Genomic DNA, 21650 nt, shown 5'->3' with positions numbered 1-21650 from the left:
GACTGATTCCACAACTCGTACTCGCGATCTATATGTCACAAAATGACAACTTGACCGTTGCTCCAAGATTCCCCTTCATACGAAGAAAAATAACTTCAAAAAAAAATAATATTCATGAGGAAGTCATTTACTCGTGCTTGTATGACAAACGTGGAAAATATTTTTCGCTCACCAACCAACAAAAAACAAAAATATTTCCCATGAAAAATACTTTTCAAAGAACATGACTTCCGCGCTGCATCAAACACGTCCAAAGGTGTTACTGATTTTCTTGTCATGGTAACTAATGATTATAAATTAAAGAACTTAAGAAAATAAATAAGTAAATAAAATTTTGAGGTAGAAAAAAAGGGTGTATTAATTTGTTAATTTTCTTTGTTATTGGATGCAGATTTGACAGAAGCTCACGACTGGGAATTGGTAACTAATGGTAATAATGATTATGGATGGTGTTTTAGCGATCAGAATTGTTATAAATACTGTGTATATCGTTATCAACAATCTTTTACTGTGATTGGTAAGTGCGGGGATTGGTTCAAATGCTTATGCACCTATTGGACTCAAGGAAATTGGTAATTATATGTACATTATCAATATAAGTTGTAACTAATAATAACAAGTTATTAATTACTTTAATTTGCAAGTTATTATATTTGGTTTGCTGGGAGAATTAATTGTTGTAAGGATAGTCATAGAATCAGTCTATGGTGTTTGCATCAGGGCATAAACGCGGAATACTTCGTGCACCGAATTGCCCTTTTTTATAGCATGCAAACTTGATCTAGTAATATTGAAAAACTATTACTGAACATAAGTTAAATTCAAAAGTCAAATGGGATAATTAATATAATTAGCAAACTTGAAGCGGAGTTTGAATTTTCCTTGGATTGATAAAAGATAATGACAAAAATTTCATAGACAGATTTTATTCCTACCTTATGTGAGATATAGAGGTTGTTTCCGATAAAATGTGTTCTCTTCCTTTGGAATAAAGGCAGAGGGAAGACAAGGGCAAATTGCTGCTCTATTCCACCTTTTCCATATTTTTGTTCACTTCAACATTCCGGATTTTGGCTATGCTATTTTGGGATTAAAATAGTAAAAAATGAATAAATAAATAAAAAGGAATATGGCTTTGATAATTTCGACCTATTTGCATTACAATTTAGGCTCTGCATGTATACATTTATTTTCATAATAAAATAGTAAAAAGAAAAGGAATACGCTTGCATTAGAATACACTGCTTACCCCGGACAGTGATGGATATGGATGACAAAAGCCTGCCCATTTCTTCTGGTGACCGCCTTTCCTACCAAAAAGCTAACCCAACAAAATCCGCTTTCAGGCGGTTTATGTAGAAGAGTAGTGAGCCAATACAAGCTGTGGCTGTAGGAGATTGTACATTAAGTTGTATTATTTGTACAGTTAGTAAAGTTAGTTAGACGGTTATTACTGTAGGTACTCTGTTAGTTCTTAGTTGTGTTTGTCTATATATAGTCTTGTAAAGATACAGCTCATTTCTTAGAAGAAGATAATGGAGATCTTCATTTTCTCTCTCGAATTGTCTCTCTGAAACTCCTCTCATCTTCTTCCTCAAACATCCTCGCTGCTGAAGCTTCCAGCTATGGATGTTATCAGTTTAGTATAGTAGTAGTTTCAAATCAATGCAAGCCAAGGTGCAGGTGAAGAGACTATCATGCCTGTTTAATGGAAAACTGGCTGGCTCTGACTACCTTGCGGAGCAAACAAAAGATCCTGATGATACAAGCCGTAATTTCTCATAGAGAATGGTGCCTTTAGAACCTAATTTCGGGCATAAATCCTGGGCCAAGTAATTTAGCAGTATCACACCCATTGGGGTGCGGCCCTTCCCGAACCCTGCGTGAACACGGGATGCTTTGTACACTGGACCGCGTCTTTTTAATAAACTAGTACTCCAGTCCTTAAAGGGTACTGCTACACATTATTACATTCCATACTCTAGATTTCTTCCTTTCACCATTGTATAATAGAATCTTTTGCACAAAATATAGACAAGTGGATATGCTATATTTATCTAGAAAGAAAGATTAGCCTAAGAAGAAGAAAAGGAAAAGGAGGAGGATATTGACAAATATGTAGTTTTATTCCATAGTTTCTCTTATACCATGTAGGAAAAAATGCAGATTCAACCATCTAAGAGTACTCAAATCAGTTGCACCTCCCCTTTGCAACTTGACATGTGATTTTTCTATAAGAAAATATGTTCATGATACAGAAGCAACAAATGAAGTGGAAAAAATATGTATTATCATACAAAATGTAGGAAATTATTGGTAAGAAGAGAATGACCTGAATGCAATGTGCAAATCCGGAAGAGCTCAAGTCAATTTGACTGTCCACTACTTTATGCGAACGATAGTCTGCTTCGGCTTGAAATCAACAAACTTCTGCTCCTACGAAGCAAAAAAAGAAAAAACAAGGTAAAATTATATCAGCAATCGTAGCAATTTGTGTCTCGTGATTAATCATCAAGTTAACATAGCAATACGATATGACGTCACGCATGACAAGAACAAGATCAATATGCCATATCTGGAGTTGTATGTTTTTCATTACTCTAGTCGAGTGTGAATCAATACAATCAATTTCCAGCAGTGGTTACTCCCCTTAACATATTACTAAAATTCCTCATTATAGCTTCAAGCACATGAACCTGGCTACTACTTTGATCAGTATGGACAAAACCGGCAACCTATCAGGTCAAGCACAACACTCCGCCTTACTTGATATCACTGCCACTTTGAACTACAAAAGGTTGAACCACCGTGCCAATTAATCAGTTATATTAAAGAAGCACAAGGGTATAAGTTATAACAACCTATCATGAGCCATTATTAGCTAATAGTAGAGTACAAACCTCATACAGTAGAAGTGAAAATATAGCAACATTAAAAAGAAGAACTCAGAATCTTTTTTTCTGTTTTTTTATCCTCAGAGTGAAGTGAACAGACGGGAGGAAAGGATTAGTCCAAAGAGTCGCATATCCCAAATAAATGTTGTTTCCATGCAATCAACTGCTCATCAGAAAATTTGGCTACTGATATGCTATGCATTAACTAACCATATTAGGAGTAAAAGAATATAATGATAATTAGATAACTTTAACAGGAGAGTAAAGACAGCTTACGCAGTGAAGGCGGCTTGCATCATGTTTTCTTTGCCGTCCAGCTTATTTTTTTTCCCCTATCGAGGGAAACAACAGCTGAGAGTTAAGGAACAGTTGAATTAATACTGAAATAATTCTCACCCTTTACTACCACCTTTTCTACTTAAAACATCAGCACCTCTCAGTATAGTCAATATTCTTTTGTGGTGAATTGGTTCCAAATTTGCTTTTACGACTTGTAGTAAACCAACAGCTCGAATCATTCATTTCCAAGCTTCAAAATTCATCTAGAAGCTGCACTTCATTGAGATAAAGCATGTCATTTTATCAGATAAGTACTCTGAAGAAGTGGCTTATCAAGTTCACGATAAACCATTCAAATTGCTACTGGAAAGAAAATCCACATCTTTGACCAATATGTATAATAATAACTTAGACACCATCCAAAGTTGTAGTCAAATTTTTTTAATTCACGAGAAATAACGTTGTAGAACAGAGGTGCCTATTAGCTCACCAATGAAGCACATCACCAAACATTATGATACCAACAACCAAACTATAGCGGAGAAGATCATGTTACCACTTGCCAACCAACGCTCACAAATACCATCACGAAGAACGTTATGAGAAAACTTTTAATTTTAATCTGCTTATTGATACAGTCCGACTGCGTTTCAAATAAAGTAGAAAGCTCAGAAACTACTCTATTGTATGTTGTCAAATCTCTCTACGTATTTGTCTGTACAGCTGATGAGCCCCTGTTTCATCGCCCCTCTCCAAGTGGCTTGCGATCAATTTCTTGTAAACATGAATGCTTGGTGTCAAGGATTGACCAACCATTAAAGAGAAAAACTCATCCGCTTCTTTCAATCTCCCACATTGACACAAAGCAATAATCAATGAATCAAAAATAGAAGCATTAGGAGAGATCGACCTATATTGCATTTCATAATAAAGCTTAAGTGCTCCTTCAATGTCACCTTTGTCGGCATAACCAACAATGAGGTAAGTATAGATGCTTTGATCTGGAACAAAACCCTTATCCATCAGAGAAGTCAATAGCTGATCAGCAGACTTTGCACTTCCATTTTCACAAAGCTTAGCGACGAGTTTGTTAAAAGCTAAACAACTAGGAGCGAACCCATTTGCTATCATCTTATCACAAAATTTCATGCTTTCTTCTAATCTTCCCACTTCTGAACAACCCTTAATCAGATGATTGAATGTTTCACCAAACGGTTTCATACACAAACGCTCCATTTCATCCATCAGCTTAATTGCTTCATCTATCCGCTTCTCTTCACAATACGCCCCAATGAACAAATCATACACTAGTGCATTCCCTTCAAAACCCCGCCTAAGCATTTCATCATAAACCCTCCAAGCAGACTCCAAATCTCTCATCTTCACCTTCGCAAGAACGACTAAAGAACACGAAATCGTATCAAGTATCATATTCTTTTGCAACATTCTCTTCATCAAACTCAACCCGTCTTCAATTCTACCCTCCTCAATCATCCCATATATCAAACACGTATTCACAACAACCCCGGGTTGTTGACATCTTTTTCCATGACTTTTCTCCACAACATCCAAAAATCGTTGCAACCTTCCTTCTTTACACAAAGCACTAATCATAATTCTCGTTGTCATTTCATTCGGATATATCCTTTTCTCAATCATATACTCATAAATACCCCAAACCATACTAGTCTTTTCCGATTTCTGCACCACATGAAGCATAGTATTGTAACTAATAACACTAAGCATAAATCCATTTTCATCCAACAATTTACAAACATCTAAAGACTTATCTATCATTCTCAACTTAGCACAACATTGCACAAATAAATCAAACACAAACGGGCACGAATCAACTAACTTATAACTTCCAATTAAAGAATCAAGAACAACAAATAAATTTTCATTTTTCAAAGCAGATTCAAGCAGTGCATTTGCATCTTTCACAAGCTTAGATTTTGCAAGAATATGAATTGTAATGCAATAAATAAAAACCCCATGTCGAGAATTGCAATTTCTTGATGACCAATGGAAGAAACTCAAAGCATTTTTGGAATCATTTGGTTCTTTGAGGTTTAAAAGCACTTGTTGCATAATTGGGGGTGTGAAGTGAAAAGATTGAAACTTTTTGGTTAAAGATTCCCAATTTTCTCCTCTGCGTAGGGAATTGCATATAGAAGTGATTATATTGGAGGAATCTTGAAGAGCTTGGGTTGAAAAAGTAGGGTGGTGAGTTTGAATTAAGAGAGGGAAAGTTTTGAAGAGTAAATGGGAAGCTAAAGGGGGGATGATACGAGGTGATAAGTTCATTTTTGAACCATAGAAAGGAATTTGAAGCTAAAATAGCTAGGCAACTAGCTTCTGTTATAGTCTGAAGAAGGGTCGGAGCGGAGGTATGTGGTGGCGCTGGCCGCTGAGGACGGAGGACTGGCTGAGGTGGCGGCGTGGCACTGGGGACGAAGCAGGGGAGTAGAATTTTTCTTTTTTCCAAATTGAGTTAATTTGTGTAAAAGCTTTTGATCATTATTAATCCGTCATTTGGATAGAAACTTAAAGCTTGTTTGGCCAAGCTTATTTTTGGCCAAAAGTGCTTTTTTTTGGCCCAAAAGTACTTTTGGCCAAAAATTGAGGTGTTTGGTCAAGTTTTTGGAAGGAAAAAAAGTACTTTCGAGGAGAAGCAGAAGCAGTTTTGGAGAAGCAGAAAAAAGTAGTTTCTCTCCAAAAACACTTTTTTGAGAAGCACTTTTGAGAAAAATACACTTAGAAGCAATTTTTTAAAGCTTGGCCAAACACTAATTGCTGCTCAGAAGTGCTTTTCAAACTAATTAGCCAAACACAAACTGCTTCTCACCAAAAGTACTTTTGAGAAAAGCACTTTTGAAAAAAAGCACTTCTCAAAATAAGCTGATTTTTGCAGCTTGGCCAAACGGGCTATTATTTTTTTGCTTTATTTTTGTATTTAATCCTTAAGGAAATTTCGATCTGAAATAATTTAAATTATAATAAAAATTAGATGTAAGTTTAATGTTTTTTCCTCTCAATAGACATGTGGAGATTTTTGGGATAATTTCACATAAATACAACTCACACACCTGACTTGCAACATAATAGCCTAGATACCACTTTTCAAATCTATAGCCCAAAAAATAACAGGCTAATTCCCGAAAGACAACTTATTTTGCTCCCTTTGTCTACAACCAGTTGTTTTCATTCTATTGATTTCCTATGATTATTAAGCATTTGATAAAAAAATGCAAATCAGCCACAACACAACTCAAAGATCATGAATAATACATATTATCTGAAGGTAAGAAATTCAAACACTTTTATGTGCAATTGCTGAAGCAATCCAACAGGATAAAAGAAAAATAAAAACTTGGTAAATAAATTGCAGAATCCCTCCAACGCTCATACGACACATTACACGAAAAAGAAGAAGAGAAGGAAGTGTCAAACTTCTGAAGAGGCCTCTTACACACTAACAATGTATATACATCCTTATAAATTGAAAAAATATATAATTATATAATATTATACACAAATATACATATTTATACACAATTATACAATACTGTATAACTTGTATAAACATGTAATAGTGTATAAGAGGTGTTTGTATATCCATATACACAATTATACACTAGTATACAGTGTTGATACAAACTGCTACATAGTTATGATTTTTATCCAAACCCAATTTCAGATTCGAGACTTCAAGGTCATAATAATAATGACCAGAACTTCAAACTTCAAAATCTTCCAACATTAGTGGTTATTTTTTTGGTGCAAATCAAGTGTGAGAGCTATTTATTTTCAGATCTGTGTGTATTTTCATGTTTCTTTCAAAAATCTTCAATATTCTTCTGCTTGCCACCATGGACGACGGAGTAGGAGCCCAAGCCTTCTTCGAGCCATTAATGGCAGAACTGCGTGGGGGGGGGGGGGGGTAGAGGAGGGGTGTTGCTCTCAAACGCACACGCAAGTATACGTGGTCGACAAGTAATATAGGATTGTAAGTCCAGATATCGTACCCACAGGGACTTGTTATTAACTATCAACTAAATTAAACCCAACAATTAATCTATTCAAGCGAATTTCTAATAATTATTAACTACGACTAATTTAGAGTAGCAAACTAAGAGATTAAAGAAAACAAGTCGGCAATATTAGGGACGAATTCAATGTGAGTGAATATTCTAGAGCTAAGGGTTAGCTAACAATCCCGTTGAGTTTTCCACCTAAATCGTCTAATTAATTTATCTGGTTTATTGGTTGATATGGTTAACATTGCTCGTAGCATTCTCCCGAAGTACAACTCGCCTATTCAAGCTAACCTAACGCCTATATTCCTATGGAATTAGGATTAACAAGAATGCATTTATAATTCCCGTAAAATAACCAGGCAAGCGATTAGGTATATTCCTATCCTAACCGCAAATCCGCTCCCCCTAAGAGTTAAGATCTTGCTCTACTCAATCTTATATGCAATCTAGAATTCCCTCTCCCGAGTTCAATCCTAGATTCGTAGATAGTATTCAATTGGTGATCAAACAATCAAATAATTAAGCGCAAGATTAAATAAATAAACCAATATGATAAAATAATAAGAACAATTCAAGCTTCAAACTACAACGTTCATGTAGCACCCAAAACTCTAGAACAAAGAAACTATAAAACTAAAAGAAGAGAAGAGAAGAAAAACTAGTTGAAAGCCTCCTCCAAGCGTGGTGTGTGCTCCCCCACGTGAATTCTCCTCCAAAGTATGTTAGATCTCTCTAAAGTGGCGTCCTCCCCCCAAAATACTATTTTTCCATGTATATATACCAAGTAGGGTTGGGCCCAAACAATTATGTCTTCTCCAATGTGAAAAAGGACATTTTTCCCGGGTTTGACTAGCGCAATCGCGCATCTGGGCGCGCTAATGGTCGCGCTAGTTGGATAACTTTCTGTCCTGGGCGCGCTAAAACTAGCGCGATCGCGCACTTTTCACCCTGTTCCATTTGGAATTTTAAAAAACGTAAAACATGAAAGTTGTAGCCCTTTGAGTTAGCTTTCCAACCATATATTGTGGAAGCCAAATGGAGTTTTGAGCAAAAAATTATATCCATTTTACTAGACAGTGCGCAATATGCCTGCTCGATTCTTCGTTCGCTCTAACTAGCATCCGTTGACCCCAAACGCGATCCGGCTTGTATCCTTGGGATTTTACTCAGACTTCAAAGCTCCAAATCACTTGAATTCATTCCGTAATATCTACATAGCTCGGAATCACTCCTACAAGGCATAAAACACATATTTAGTACAAAACACTAGCGATTAAAACTCAAACTCAATTAAAGTGCAGTAAATTAGAGTATAATAAGCGACTAAAATACACAATTATAGCCTATCGTCAACACCCCATACTTAATCCATTGCTCGTCCTCGAGCAATCAAACTACATCAAACTACACTTTATAAAGACACGATCTTTTTAAATAATTCTCCTAACTTATCACAACAAGAATATTTAAAATAGACTAAGCACAAGAGTGCAACATCTTCACCTCAAGATTTGACTCACAAGTACCACGCATTATTCGCAACTCACCCACTTACTCTAACATAGAGGTCAATGACATTACCTTTCCTTCATGAATCAAGTGCCCTCACACAACCACCGAGAGTAGTCCCACACAATAAAATTTAAGAACACTTAGGAACTCAAGATAGGAAGAATTCACTCACTCTCAGAAATGACATTCATATGCCACAAAAGATGCACCATAGGCTTGCCCGTACTGTACTACTCTACTAATCGAGCTCATTCAGTCTAGGATCAAGTAGGACTTTATTTGGTTGTAATGTAGGCTGAGGGACAGGTAGGATACATTTAGATATAAGAGTGACTACACCTCCCTAAGCACTTTAATACATATACTGTAACATTCAAAACTCCATACTTATGTCAAACCATAACTCCACCTTCACATCAATATATATTAATTCCCCACTTCTTTAAGCACAATTATATCAAGAGTCACCACTATCACAAAATATTTTTCACAGCAATACAACTATCTTTTTTTTTTTCTTGTTCAATTCAAGTGGCTCTTACTTATTTTCAAAACACTGCACCTTTCTCCTTATTTCATTAGTTCCACTCAAAAGCCAAACCAAACACCCCACACTTTAACTTTTACAAAGTTCATAACAATTCAAGTGCTCATGCGGGGTGAAAAGGTTCAAATAAATTGTTAATTCAAACAAATGAGTAAGGCTTGTAATGTGGTTGCCAAAGAAACAGGATTACAGGCTCAAAGGGGCTAACTATGATACATAACAATTAGGCGGGTAAAATATTTATATGGCTCAACAAAGAAACGCCTATATCACTTCCAAGACTGAACAAAACTACTATTTCGCTTTGAAAACACACGGGGCAAGTTCTAGACATCGAATGCAATGTACAGAATAACACAAAATCTTACACAACATGGCACATAACTCACTCAGGATTGGACTCATCAAGACACTCTAGTCAAAGAAGTTAAGCAAAGTTAAGATCATACAATTTAAGGTACTTATACAAGAGTCAAAAATTGAGCCTAAGCGTCACAACTAAAGTACTCACTATTCTCAAGGTATGACAAAGTTAGAAGATATTGATTCAATTCAATTCACATCACCATGGCTTCTCTCCTAAAAAAAAAACTACCTACACCCGGTTCAAACAAAACCCTTGGAAAAGAACTGCGGCACAAAGAAAAACCAAGGGGGAATTGCTACACTATCTACAAAGAAAATCTTTTTGTCCTTTCTCTTTAGACTTACATCCCTCAAGAAAACTGTCTAGGAGATCCATCGTCGGGAAAAGTCTAAATTTTTTTTTCCGTTTTTTTTTAAAAAAATATTCAATTAAACTAACACAACTAAAATAGCATAGAAAGTCACTCAGACAATCTCCTCACCCCACACTTAAGATCGTGCAATATCCTCAATGCACACTATAAATAATAAGAGGGTAAAAGAGACTCCCTGGTAGGCCAAAGGCCGAAGAATTAGCAGCTCACGGGATACTCAGACTTCTCCCAGGTATGATCCCTTGTGCGGGTACCTCACACAAAGTTCAACCACCTGCTCGCTTTTGCACATGCCTCTTGGCTTTGATTCCATGCTCGTACTCCTACAAAACACAAAAATAATACTACAAAAAAAATAATACAATAAAAAATAAAATAAAAAAAAGAAAAAAAATAAAATAAAAAAATAAATAAAATTGGGTTGTCTCCCAACAAGCGCTTTATTTAACGTCGCGGCACGACGCCATCACTTTCACCACTTTTTCTTCCACTTTGAGGATATGAATTGCGCCCCCAATTTTGCATCAATTTTTGTGTCACGTTCTTTGGGCGGTGGTGTGAAAATAAAGGAACCAAGTAAATAGTATCGCATCTTGCACTTCTTGGCTTTTAAGTGAGGGATGTCGTTTTGTCTCCTTGGCATCGCAAATTTCAGAATATAAACACTTTGTTCCTCATCCATTGACTCCTCCATATGCTCGACTGGATCAATTCCCATATCACCAACCAAACACAACGTTGAAAAGTGTTTAGAATGAGGTCCAATACGCTCCAACTCCAAAATTGTATTATTTTTGGCATCCTCAATTTCGCACTCTTCGTCAACCTTGGCATCATTAATAATAGTTTGGTCTAATAATTGGTATTCCTCTTTGTGCTTCACAAGCTCATCACTAAATTGTTGGGAGTTACACGCATCAACTTTTGTACTTAATTGAGCCTCTAAGTCGTGAATAGAACTTCCAAATTGATCGATCTCTTGTCCCAGTTCAGCTCTTCCTTCTATAAATTATTGCATCTCATTCATAATTTTCTCACGGAAACCTCCATATTCCTCTAATAATTTCCCGTGCATATCAAGAATGTGAACATCGTGTTCTACATCATCCCATTCGTTACTTCTGTCAAACTCACAAGAATTATTAGAATCAACATAAGAAGGAATTGGAGTAGGATAACAACACTTAGGATAATTATTCCAATTTCTATCACAAATACTACAAGATGGAGATGGTGCACACAACTCGGTATTGGAAATATTTTTACAATATTGCCACAAGTGAGGTCCTTTACAATATGGACAAGGATCACAAAAACAAGAATACTTACTATCCCACCACTTTTCGTTCAAAGATTCCATGTAAAAAAATAAAAATATAATACTAACTACACTAGACTAAAATTAAAAACTTAAATAGATAAAAGAAAAAATCTAATCTAGTAAAATAGTTAATTTCTAAGTCCCTGGCAACGGCGCCAAAAACTTGTTGCTCCCAAACGCACACGCAAGTATACGTGGTCGACAAGTAATATAGGATTGTAAGTCCAGATATCGTACCCACAGGGACTTGTTATTAACTATCAACTAAATTAAACCCAACAATTAATCTATTCAAGCGAATTTCTAATGATTATTAACTACGACTAATTTAGAGTAGCAAACTAAGAGATTAAAGAAAACAAGTCGGCAATATTAGGGACGAATTCAATGTGAGTGAATATTCTAGAGCTAAGGGTTAGCTAACAATCCCGTTGAGTTTTCCACCTAAATCGTCTAATTAATTTATCTGGTTTATTGGTTGACAGGGTTAACATTGCTCGTAGCCTTCTCCCGAAGTACAACTCGCCTATTCAAGCTAACCTAACGCCTATATTCCTATGAAATTAGGATTAACAAGAATGCATTTATAATTCCCGTAAAATAACCAGGCAAGCGATTAGGTATATTCCTATCCTAACCGCAAATCCGCTCCCCCTAAGAGTTAAGATCTTGCTCTACTCAATCTTATATGCAATCTAGAATTCCCTCTCCCGAGTTCATTCCTAGATTCGTAGATAGTATTCAATTGGTGATCAAGCAATTAAATAATTAAGCGCAAGATTGAATAAATAAACCAATATAATAAAATAATAAGAACAATTCAAGCTTCAAACTACAACGTTCATGTAGCACCCAAAACTCTAGAACAAAGAAACTATGAAACTAAAAGAAGAGAAGAGAAGAAAAACTAGTTGAAAGCCTCCTCCAAGCGTGGTGTGTGTTCCCCCACGTGAATTCTCCTCCAAAGTATGTTAGATTTCTCTAAAGTGGCGTCCTCCCCCCAAAGTACCGTTTTTCCATGTATATATACCAAGTAGGGTTGGGCCCAAAAAATTATACCTTCTCTAATGTGAAAAAGGACATTTTTCCCGGGTTTGACTAGCGCCGTCGCACATCTGGGCGCGCTAATGGCCGCGCTAGTTGGACAACTTTCTGTCCTGGGCGCGCTAAAACTAGCGCGATCGCACACTTTTCACCCTGTTCTGTTTGGAAATTGAAAAACGTAAAACATGAAAGTTGTAGCCCTTTGAGTTAGCTTTCCAACCATATATTGTGGAGACCAAATGGAGTTCTGAGCAAAAAGTTATATCCATTTTACTAGATAGTGCGCAATATGCCTGCTCGATTCTTCGTTCGCTCTAACTAGCATCCGTTGACCCCCAAACGCGATCCCGGCTTGTATCCTTGGGCTTTTACTCAGACTTCAAAGCTTCAAATTACTTGAATTCATTCCATAATATCTACATAGCTCGGAATCACTCCTACAAGGCATAAAACACACATTTAGTGCAAAACACTAGCGATTAAAACTCAAACTCAATTAAAGTGCAGTAAATTAGAGTGTAATAAGCGACTAAAATACACAATTATAGCCTATCGTCAAGGGGAATAGCGGGGGCTAGGTTAAGAGAGTATGAGGGATCTATGTGGGTTAGAAAGAAAGAAGTGAGAGGCGGTGAGAGAGAAGGGAATGAAGAAAGAAGAAAATAATAAAAACCTTAAAAGTATGTCTTTAATAGTGGGCTAAAGGCTGAAAAGTTGGGTAATTTTTAAAATAGCCAGATTTATAACTGGTCGTTCAAAAATAGCCCAATTTCAAAAGTAATCGAAATTTAGCCACTTTTTATATAAAGATAAATCTGAGCGAAAACACTGTTCGAAACCCGAAAAATACTCCAGTATATTATGCTGGAGTTCCAGCATAAGTATACTTGAACTCCAGCATATTATACTGGAGTTCCAGAATAAGTATGTTGGAACTCCAGCATAATATGATGGAGTTCCAGCATAAGTACACTAGAACTCCAACATAATATAATGGAGTTCCAGCAAGTATATTGGTCCAGTATAATATACTGGAGTTTGGAGCACCGATGCTCCAGTCTCCAGTATATTATACTGGAGCCAGCAAAGTATACCGGTCCAGCATAATGTGCTGGAGTTCATGCACAAGTGCACCAAACTCCAGTATATTATGCTGGACCGGTCTCTATTGCAGCAAAATAGTGGTTATTTTTCATTGACTTGGTAAACGCTGGCTATTTTTTGATTGACCAGTACGAAAACTGGCTATACCTTGCTATTCTTTCAAGTTATGTACAACGTGGGCTAAATAGGGTAAGAGCTTCAAATGTGGGCCATTTTTATTGGGCCGTTAGGCCAAGTGACATGGGCTGTAATTCTTTCTATATTTTTTTAAGCAACTTTCAAATTTTTAATTCTTTTCTTTTTCCTCTCATTTTTCCTTTAGGGAAAAAAGGAAAAATGGAAGTTGTAATTGTGTTTTGGCTATTTCACTTGAAAAGACAAAAATTATGTGAGTGATATTATTTCATTCGAAATTAATACTACTCAAATAGATTTGTCAATAAATTTTTACCAGTATTCCAAAAATCAAAGTTCGATATTCACAAATAATGATGTCCAAATCATTATTTTACGAATAATGAAAAATTATTTATGGCCATATAAGCAGACTTCGTTGGATTATTTTTTATTTTTAGCCCGGGTCAAAATTTAGTTATATTCGATAGCCGAATAGTATATAAAAATTTATTATATAACATACAATATATATATATATATATATCATTTTGAGAGACTATATTGACTAAATACGTTTCATAATTCATTAACTAGAATTAACAAAATCCCTATTTCCCTTTTTACAAAGTCTTCACCCTGAACCGAAAGTAACGCTCAAACCAAACCACAACCAAAACACCAAATCAAATTAAATCAAATCCAAAATCAATCGCTTAATTAACTGTTTAACCCTTAAACTAAACATTTTTCATAGCCATGGACTCCACCCTTCCCCTTTCTCAATCCCCCACTGACACTGCTTCTAAGCTCCCTATCAAACGCAAAACAACCGACGACCCATTTATCACCGCAGCCGGTTCAGACCCACAAAAACTGCCACCATTTAAATTCCATCGAATTTGGACTGAACCGGATGAGATCCGGTTTTTACAAGGTCTTCTTGATGATGGTTCCCTATTATTCCCTCGTGATCTTAATATTTTTTATACTCGGTTTTCAAATACCATGTTGCAGCCTTATACGAAATCTCAACTTTCTGAGAAATTACGTAGGCTGAGGAAGAAGTTTAGGGTGATTTCTTCTCGTCTGTCTAAAGGGTTAGATATGTCATTGTTGTCGCCACATGATCGTGCTTTGTATGATCTTTCGAGACAGCTTTGGCACCCTGATTTTGCTCATACATCGCCGTTTAATGCTGACAAGTCAAAAAAATCCAACTTGGTTGGTGTTAAAGTTAGCTTTTTGCCCACCATCCCTTCTGCCCCGGGCCTAGGCCAAGGCCTGGATCAATATGATACGGGCCCGGGCCAAGGGAGCTTTTTGCCCACTACTCCTTATGTTACAGTCCCTGGCCCGAGCCGAGTCTCGGATCAAAATGGTACAAGCTCGGGCCAAGACCGGAATGAAAATGGTACAATTCCTTATCAAGACAAACTCTCAATGGATACCGATCCTCTATCTGTTGGGAACGGTAATAGAATAACAGGGAAAGACCCGACCCATGACGGGGTTTCATTGAGTAAGGAGAATGTAACAGGGAAAGACCCTACCCATGACGGGGTTTCAGTGAGTAAGGAGAATGTTGAAGTGGGACAGGTAAATAATTACAAGAATGATAAACTTGGTGAGTTTTGTGATGGAGATGGGAAGTTGAGTGAGGTGAATGTGGAATTCGAAGGCGGGGATGTGGGGTATAAACGAGTCGGGTGCAGTTGTTTGGATGGTCCAGTTCAGGTTGGAGTAGGATGCAGTATTGGGGAGATAGCTGCAAAAGTGGTGATGGATGTGTTTGATGAGTGTTTGAAAGATTATAAGAATGGTGATTTATTGAAGGAGGAAAATTTGGACAAGTTTGAGGAGAGGTGGAGGGAACAAAGAGTTGCAGAGTTGGATGTGTTAGCGCGTCGTTTGAGGTTGGTGCTTGAGCATTCTCTTCAAAGTCAATGAGTAAATGTATTACTTGTATATGGATTTTTCTGCTAACTTTTCTTAGTCTGAGTTTAGATTAGATATCCTTAGTAGTTTTTCCCATATTGTAGTATTACTACTCTTTGTTGAAGAGATTTTGTAAAATTTTAGCAGAAGAAGATAATTCCTTGACATATATGGTATTCTTCTGGCTTGTGACTTCTTAGTTCCTGCATTTGATCCATTGATCTCCGTAGGCAAGTTCAACTTGTAAACCTTTATGTGAGTTCGAAGGCTATCAGTTCGAATGCAGAAACTTACCATGTCTAGGTGTAGTTTTGTGACTCTGCTACTTTATATCACGTGATTGATTGCATTAGTTTCTTTGTAGGAACACAAATTTTGAAAACATAGTTGCGGGCTCGTTGTTGATGTGCAGTGTGTGTTGATAGGATGCTAGGATGGCATACTAAAAAGATGTCATTTTGGTGTTGTAGGCTAGAGATTGTATCGTTATCAGTTGCAAATATTGGTATGTTGGCGTTGGCAGCAAACTATATGACGTGAGCCACCCCCCGCCCTGAATTTTTTTTCACAGTAAGTCATTGTTCACATGAGATGTAACTCGATGGAAGGTTTTCTTGCTAGGTTTGGCCAACCCGTAAATTAGGAGAAGAACAAAACGTTGGTATTATTCTTTTTAAAAGATGAAAGCAGAATGGTTTTCTGATCGCTTTTAGTTAGATTAGGCAGAGAAACAGTCGTTGCAATATGGACTAAAAATGCTTATTATATGATTATGATGTGTATGAAAAATATGCAGTTTGTCCCTGTTTATGTAGTTCTAGAGTTGGCAGTGAAGTGCAAAGGTCCTTATGTTATGGACTATGTTACTTGGACTCTGCAAAAATGTTGCCGGGTGCATGTTGGATCTTTCAAAACTAGTGCAAGGATCTGACACGGGTGCGGTAGCATATTTGGAGAGTCTGTACAATATAGAATATGGATATAGGTGCCGGCCAGTCGTCCTGTACCTCCAGGTAAACATGTAACTGAAAGGAACGATTGTATATGAATCTTTTCTTATATTTACTTATCTTATCAGAGGAAACTGTCTTTTTTAGAGCATGGCTGAAATATGAACACTACTAAAACAAGGGAGAAAACCAACCGACGTTGTTCGGTAATTGGCAAAAATCGATTGAAAGCCGACCGATTCGTGGCGGTCGGTAATCGTATGGTCGATAGAGCCAATCGACCGACTTCCGTCGGTATTTTCCGACTGATTTTGGTCGGTCAATTAAATTTCAAAAAGAAAATCGCCGGAAAAACCGACCGACTATTATGTAACTAAAAAATACACCATTTGGGAATCAAACCGGGGTCTGTACTGTGGCAAGATACTATTGTACCACTAGACCATTGCTGTATTTTGTTTTAAGATTATCTTTTATTTCATTTATACTCTTTAATTGCATATTCGCGCGAAAATAACTGACCGATGTTGGTTGGTTTTATCAAAACATAAAATTATCAACCAAAATCGGTCGGTTTTTAAAAATGACTGGCCGAAATAACCGACTGATTTCGGTTGGTTTTTTGAATATAACTTTAATTTATTTTAAATGAAAAACCGACCAAAGTTTGGTCGGTTTCTTGAAAAATAAATTTCGCGGGACGTAAAAAAAATTTCCTGCATTTTTGCGCAAAAAAAAAAAAACCCGATCAAAGTTGGTCGTCTTGGTAAAGAAAAAATTGAAAAATAAAATAATTTAAATTATTAACCGACTTTGGTCGGTTTTTCGGCCAGTTTTTTGACATACCGAAGTAAGTTGCGGTCGGTTTTTACCGAATTTCTAGTAGTGAAACTGTGGAAGTGTGCAAACTTCATTAACGAGTTGTTATTGCTGTTGGCTAGGTTGGTTGTTATTGGATGTTTGTCTTCTTTCTATTTCTATCCCGTTATAATTCGCATTGATTAGGTTGCGGTCCAGTCTGAACAGTTGTATGCTCATTTCAATTCATAAAACAGGTATATTCATCCAAATATGGTCCAGTGGAAGTATATTCTGAAAATTAGTTGGACTTCTTCTGCAGTTTTCGTGTTTAAGAATTTAGGGAATTATGAGAAGTAACAACTTTTTTGGATGGTTGTTACCTATTATTGTATCGTATTGTTACTTTAAATTCAATGTTTGTTTTGATTATTACTTAAATTTTATTGTATCATATCGTTAAACCCGTTGTTGGCAACGACGAAAAGGGCCACTTTAGGGAACGACGGATTTGGTGTGGTGGCGGCGTTACCTTGCTTTTTTCTTTCATCTTGCCCTTCCTTATTATTAAATAATCATATTTTATTCTTTACTCTACCTTTTTATATAATAATTCTACTCTGTATCCTATTTTTCTTATGTTGAGGAAAGAGGAGTGACTTAAGCAAGAAGGGTAGTTTAGTCTATTTATACATGGCTGGATTAGTTAAGTTTGTTAGATAGGCTGTTAGAAGTTAATCATGTAGGGGATTGGTTAGTTAGAAGTTAACTCCTTGTATATAAAGGCTACTGTATAGCTCATTAGAGCAGAATGAAAATTGTTACTGTTTCATTCATTTCCTTCATCTCTTCTCTTCGTCTCTCTTCTCCCTTTCAGCTAGGGTTTCTTAATGCATTTAATCCATAAACTTTAGCATGGTATCAGAGCTTTGAGCTCCAAATCGAAGCTCAAAATCGATCCTAATTATTCCTCTCTACTCTAAATTCAGCTGTTATTCTCTATTTTTGAGTCAATTGTGATCTCAATTTCTCGAAGTAAAAACTTTGAATAACTCAACAATGGCGGTTGATGATGAAAACGCAACTATCACTGCTGAGAATACTGTCACACCTCCTTTTTCACCCCCGGAAAGGATATAATAAAAGGGAGTTTTTCCAATTAAAGGACAATCGAAACGGGATTCGTTTATTAAGAGATTCAGAGTCGCCATTTGGGAGATTTATGGTGTCCCAAGTCACCGGTTTGAATCCCGAATCGAGGAAAAGGGTTTGACTCTGTTTAACAGTCGCGAACCAGAAATCCGAGTAAGGAATTCTGTTAACCAGGGAGAAGGGGTTAGGCACTCTCGAGTTCCGTGGTTCTAGCACGGTCGCTCAACTGCTATATTTGGCTAAAGTCTGATTTTAATACATGTTATCCTATTGCAATTATAGAATTGTTTAACCGCTTTTAATTAGTTTTTATGAAAGTAAACGTCGTTTAAGACCGTGTTTTTGGATCACGTCACATGAAATGCACCCGGATCCTTGATACCTCTTATTCAGCCTTTTGGGATTTGGATTTGGGTCGCATGAAATGCACACCCGTAGTTAAGAAGGTAAAATTATTAAAAAGCGCGCCTAAAGTGGCTAGCGTCTTGTTAACTTTGCGGGAGGCCATGAAAATTCGCTAAATGGCACGTCCCGAATTTCTAAAATATTTTTAATAAAGCAATTAAAGAGGGCCACGCAATTTGTGATTTCATTTGGCGCGACGCACCTCATTTTTATTTTAAAGGATCGTAATTACGTCACGCGAACGTATAAACAATCACGATGATTAGATTAAGCCATTAATAAATGAGAAGGCAACAAACTAAAACGATCACACATTATCAAATTTGACTTCAAATTGAGACTTATAATCCATATGTTGTGGTAGTCCTCAAGAAGACAGTTACATCAGACGTCATTTGATTAAAAATCAATCGAAATATATTTTAAAAAGTTTCACTAAACAGATGCATGATCTAATACACATAAAACATCCAAATTTCGGACTGAATATTCGCAAATTCAACATATAATGTATGAAATTTTTTGAAATAATACATAAATTACCCATCAAACAAGAATAGGGGGGACATAGGTCGCCCGTAAAATTAAGGTGTGTAAATGATTTTTCCGGACAAGTTTGATGGGTAATTTATGTATTATCTCAATTTTTTTTTAAAAGATGAAAAGGCAGCAGGAACACATGATCAATTTTTTTTTTATATGCGAAAAGGCAGCAGGAACACAAAAACACATGGATAATTTCAACCATTATACAGTAGGCTACTTCATACTAAGATTTTATCAACATAAACTCAACCAACAACTAAGCACAAGCAATATATCAGTAAAATGATTAAAGATAATGAAATTGGACCTTTATAGCTTCACTGCAAATTGGTTACAACAGCAAATATCGAGCGCAAGATTAGATTTAAACCGGAAATTTTGCCCAACGACCACGCCAACTTGACGGCGAACTACAACTACGAACTCGACGGAACCGGATTCGGATGAACGACAACCTCGCCGGAAAATATACAAGCTGTCGGAAAATCGATAGCGGGTGGCGAATCTGTAAAGGGAAGGACGAGAGAAACAGTAGAGTGATGAAGGGGAAATGATCGCCGGCAACCTCGAAAATGACCAGCAGTTGCTCGTTCACTCGCCTCTGTTTCCGCCGGAACTCTAGAACGAGGTTTCACTTGAATTTAAGATGGCTTCAAGTGGTTTACATGAGGTGTTTTTCTGGTGATTTTGGGGCTGATTTGTGATGGTTTAATGGTGAAGCAATGGAGTTTCTTTCATAGATGGATGTAATAGGCCATGGAGGATTCACATGGTGTTGAAACTTTATGTTTTAGTGCTTGGGAAAGGAAGGAGATAGCTGAAACAGGTAAAGCTTTTTTTTTGAAGTAGAGTGCCGATCTCTTGGAGAGAAAGAAAGGATTTCGAAAAAATGCAAAAATTTTTTTGTCCCTATCTTCTATCCCTTGTATTTTTATTTCCCCAGATCTCTTCTTTTTTTCTTTCGTTCCTCCTCTCTTTTTGTTTCTTTCCCCAGTCCCCTCTTTCGTTCCAGATCTCCCCCCGTTGTAGTGTCTAATTGTGTGTATATATGCAAAAAATGGTGAATTGTTTTCCAAGAAAGAATCCAGATAAGTGTGTGTGAGTGTTCCTACTAAAGGAATATTTTTTGTTCTTCTTTTTTTTTGGCCTTGCTTTGGCATCTGGCGTGTGTGTGTTATTGTGCAGGTGAGAATTTGTTATGGAGAGATAAGGTGGTGGGGTCCACATTTTATTTGATTTTTCTTTGCACCTTTTGTTTTCTTCTTGGATTGCTTTCACGTTTTTTCCCTATTGTTTTTGTTTTTGATCGACTTTCTTTTCTTTCTTTATTTTTTAGTTAATAAAAATATATTTTGGAAGCTTTTCTTTCTTTTGAGAATAAGAACACAATTAATATGTAAAATTGTGACTATTTTTGTTGTTTTCAAGATTATATAAAAATAAAAATAATGTACTACTTTTTGTTTATTATTTTTTTTTTAAATTTATGAAAGATACGTAAACTAAAATACTTTTATAATTTTATTTTTTTTGACGAAATAAAGTAAAAGAGTCAAAATTAGTTGAAATAAAGGTATTAGGCATAAACTAAATATTTACATGCTAAAATATAAAAATTTTTGGGGAGGGTCAAAAATCACATGTCTACAAATACATCGCATGTGTCATCGGATGATAAATTTGAGGAAGGTGTTACAGTAGCTGTGACTCATCCCCTGTATCTTGCTCCTGGTGATACTAGCGGCATTTCCTTAATTTTATTTCAGTTAACTGGAACTGATAACTAATGGTATCGATCTATGTGGATCGCTCTACTAGGTCGCAATGAACTGGGAATTGTAGATGGTGGGTGGCCAAAGGAGAGGTTTCGCGACAAGTATTGGTATCAGTGGGAAAGGTGTAATGCTATCGTACTGTCGTGGCTGATGAACTCAGTTGCTCCATCACTAATTAGTGGTATAGCTTATGCCACTAGTGCACAAATAGTGTAGCTGGATCTGCAGGAGAGATTTGATAAGGTAAACGATACTCGTTGCTACAATTTACACAAGGAAACAGCCACTTTGTGTCAAGGTACCTCCTCTATTTCTGCCTATTACTCAAAACTTAAAGATCTTTGGGATGAATCTGAATCTGTAATACCTACTCCTGGGTGTGATTGTGCCAAAACAAAGGAGTTTATTGTGCATCTACGAAAACAAAAATTATATCAGTTCTTAATGGGCTTAAATGACTCATATTCAGCCGGTGTGTTAGGTCCTCCTCC

General features: G+C 36.5%; 2 protein-coding genes across 6 annotated transcripts; one reads left to right on the top strand and one right to left on the bottom strand.

Moving 5' to 3' along the window:
* LOC109225264 (pentatricopeptide repeat-containing protein At1g66345, mitochondrial) lies at nucleotides 1117–5689 on the bottom strand. 5 transcript variants are annotated; one of them, XM_019389872.1, is made up of 3 exons: nucleotides 3171–5689; nucleotides 2333–2436; nucleotides 1117–1623 (listed from the first exon to the last, which is right to left on the bottom strand). In XM_019389872.1, the coding sequence occupies exon 1, from the start codon at nucleotides 5478–5480 to the stop codon at nucleotides 3867–3869; it is 1614 nt and encodes a 537-aa protein (XP_019245417.1). In that variant the 5' UTR covers nucleotides 5481–5689; the 3' UTR covers nucleotides 1117–1623; nucleotides 2333–2436; nucleotides 3171–3866. The 5 variants fall into 5 exon arrangements, with proteins under 5 accessions (XP_019245417.1, XP_019245418.1, XP_019245415.1 ...); XM_019389873.1 differs by having other exon boundaries at nucleotides 1117–1321; XM_019389870.1 differs by having other exon boundaries at nucleotides 1117–2788.
* LOC109226276 lies at nucleotides 14197–15709 on the top strand. Its single transcript, XM_019391065.1, has one exon. It carries the CDS (start codon nucleotides 14355–14357, stop codon nucleotides 15543–15545), a length of 1191 nt encoding a protein of 396 aa, XP_019246610.1. The 5' UTR covers nucleotides 14197–14354; the 3' UTR covers nucleotides 15546–15709.

The sequence above is a fragment of the Nicotiana attenuata genome, chromosome 5, assembly GCF_001879085.1.
Source record: "Nicotiana attenuata strain UT chromosome 5, NIATTr2, whole genome shotgun sequence".
NCBI classification, from domain to species: domain Eukaryota; kingdom Viridiplantae; phylum Streptophyta; class Magnoliopsida; order Solanales; family Solanaceae; genus Nicotiana; species Nicotiana attenuata.
Note: the sequence above shows the minus strand (reverse complement) of the source record. Positions and strands in the feature narration are given on the sequence as shown.

Bases quoted from the DNA above. Each gene is read 5' to 3' on its own strand.
- LOC109225264 (XM_019389870.1), bottom strand. From the start codon at position 5,480: ATGAACTTATCACCTCGTATCATCCCCCCTTTAGCTTCCCATTTACTC.
- LOC109226276 (XM_019391065.1), top strand. From the start codon at position 14,355: ATGGACTCCACCCTTCCCCTTTCTCAATCCCCCACTGACACTGCTTCT.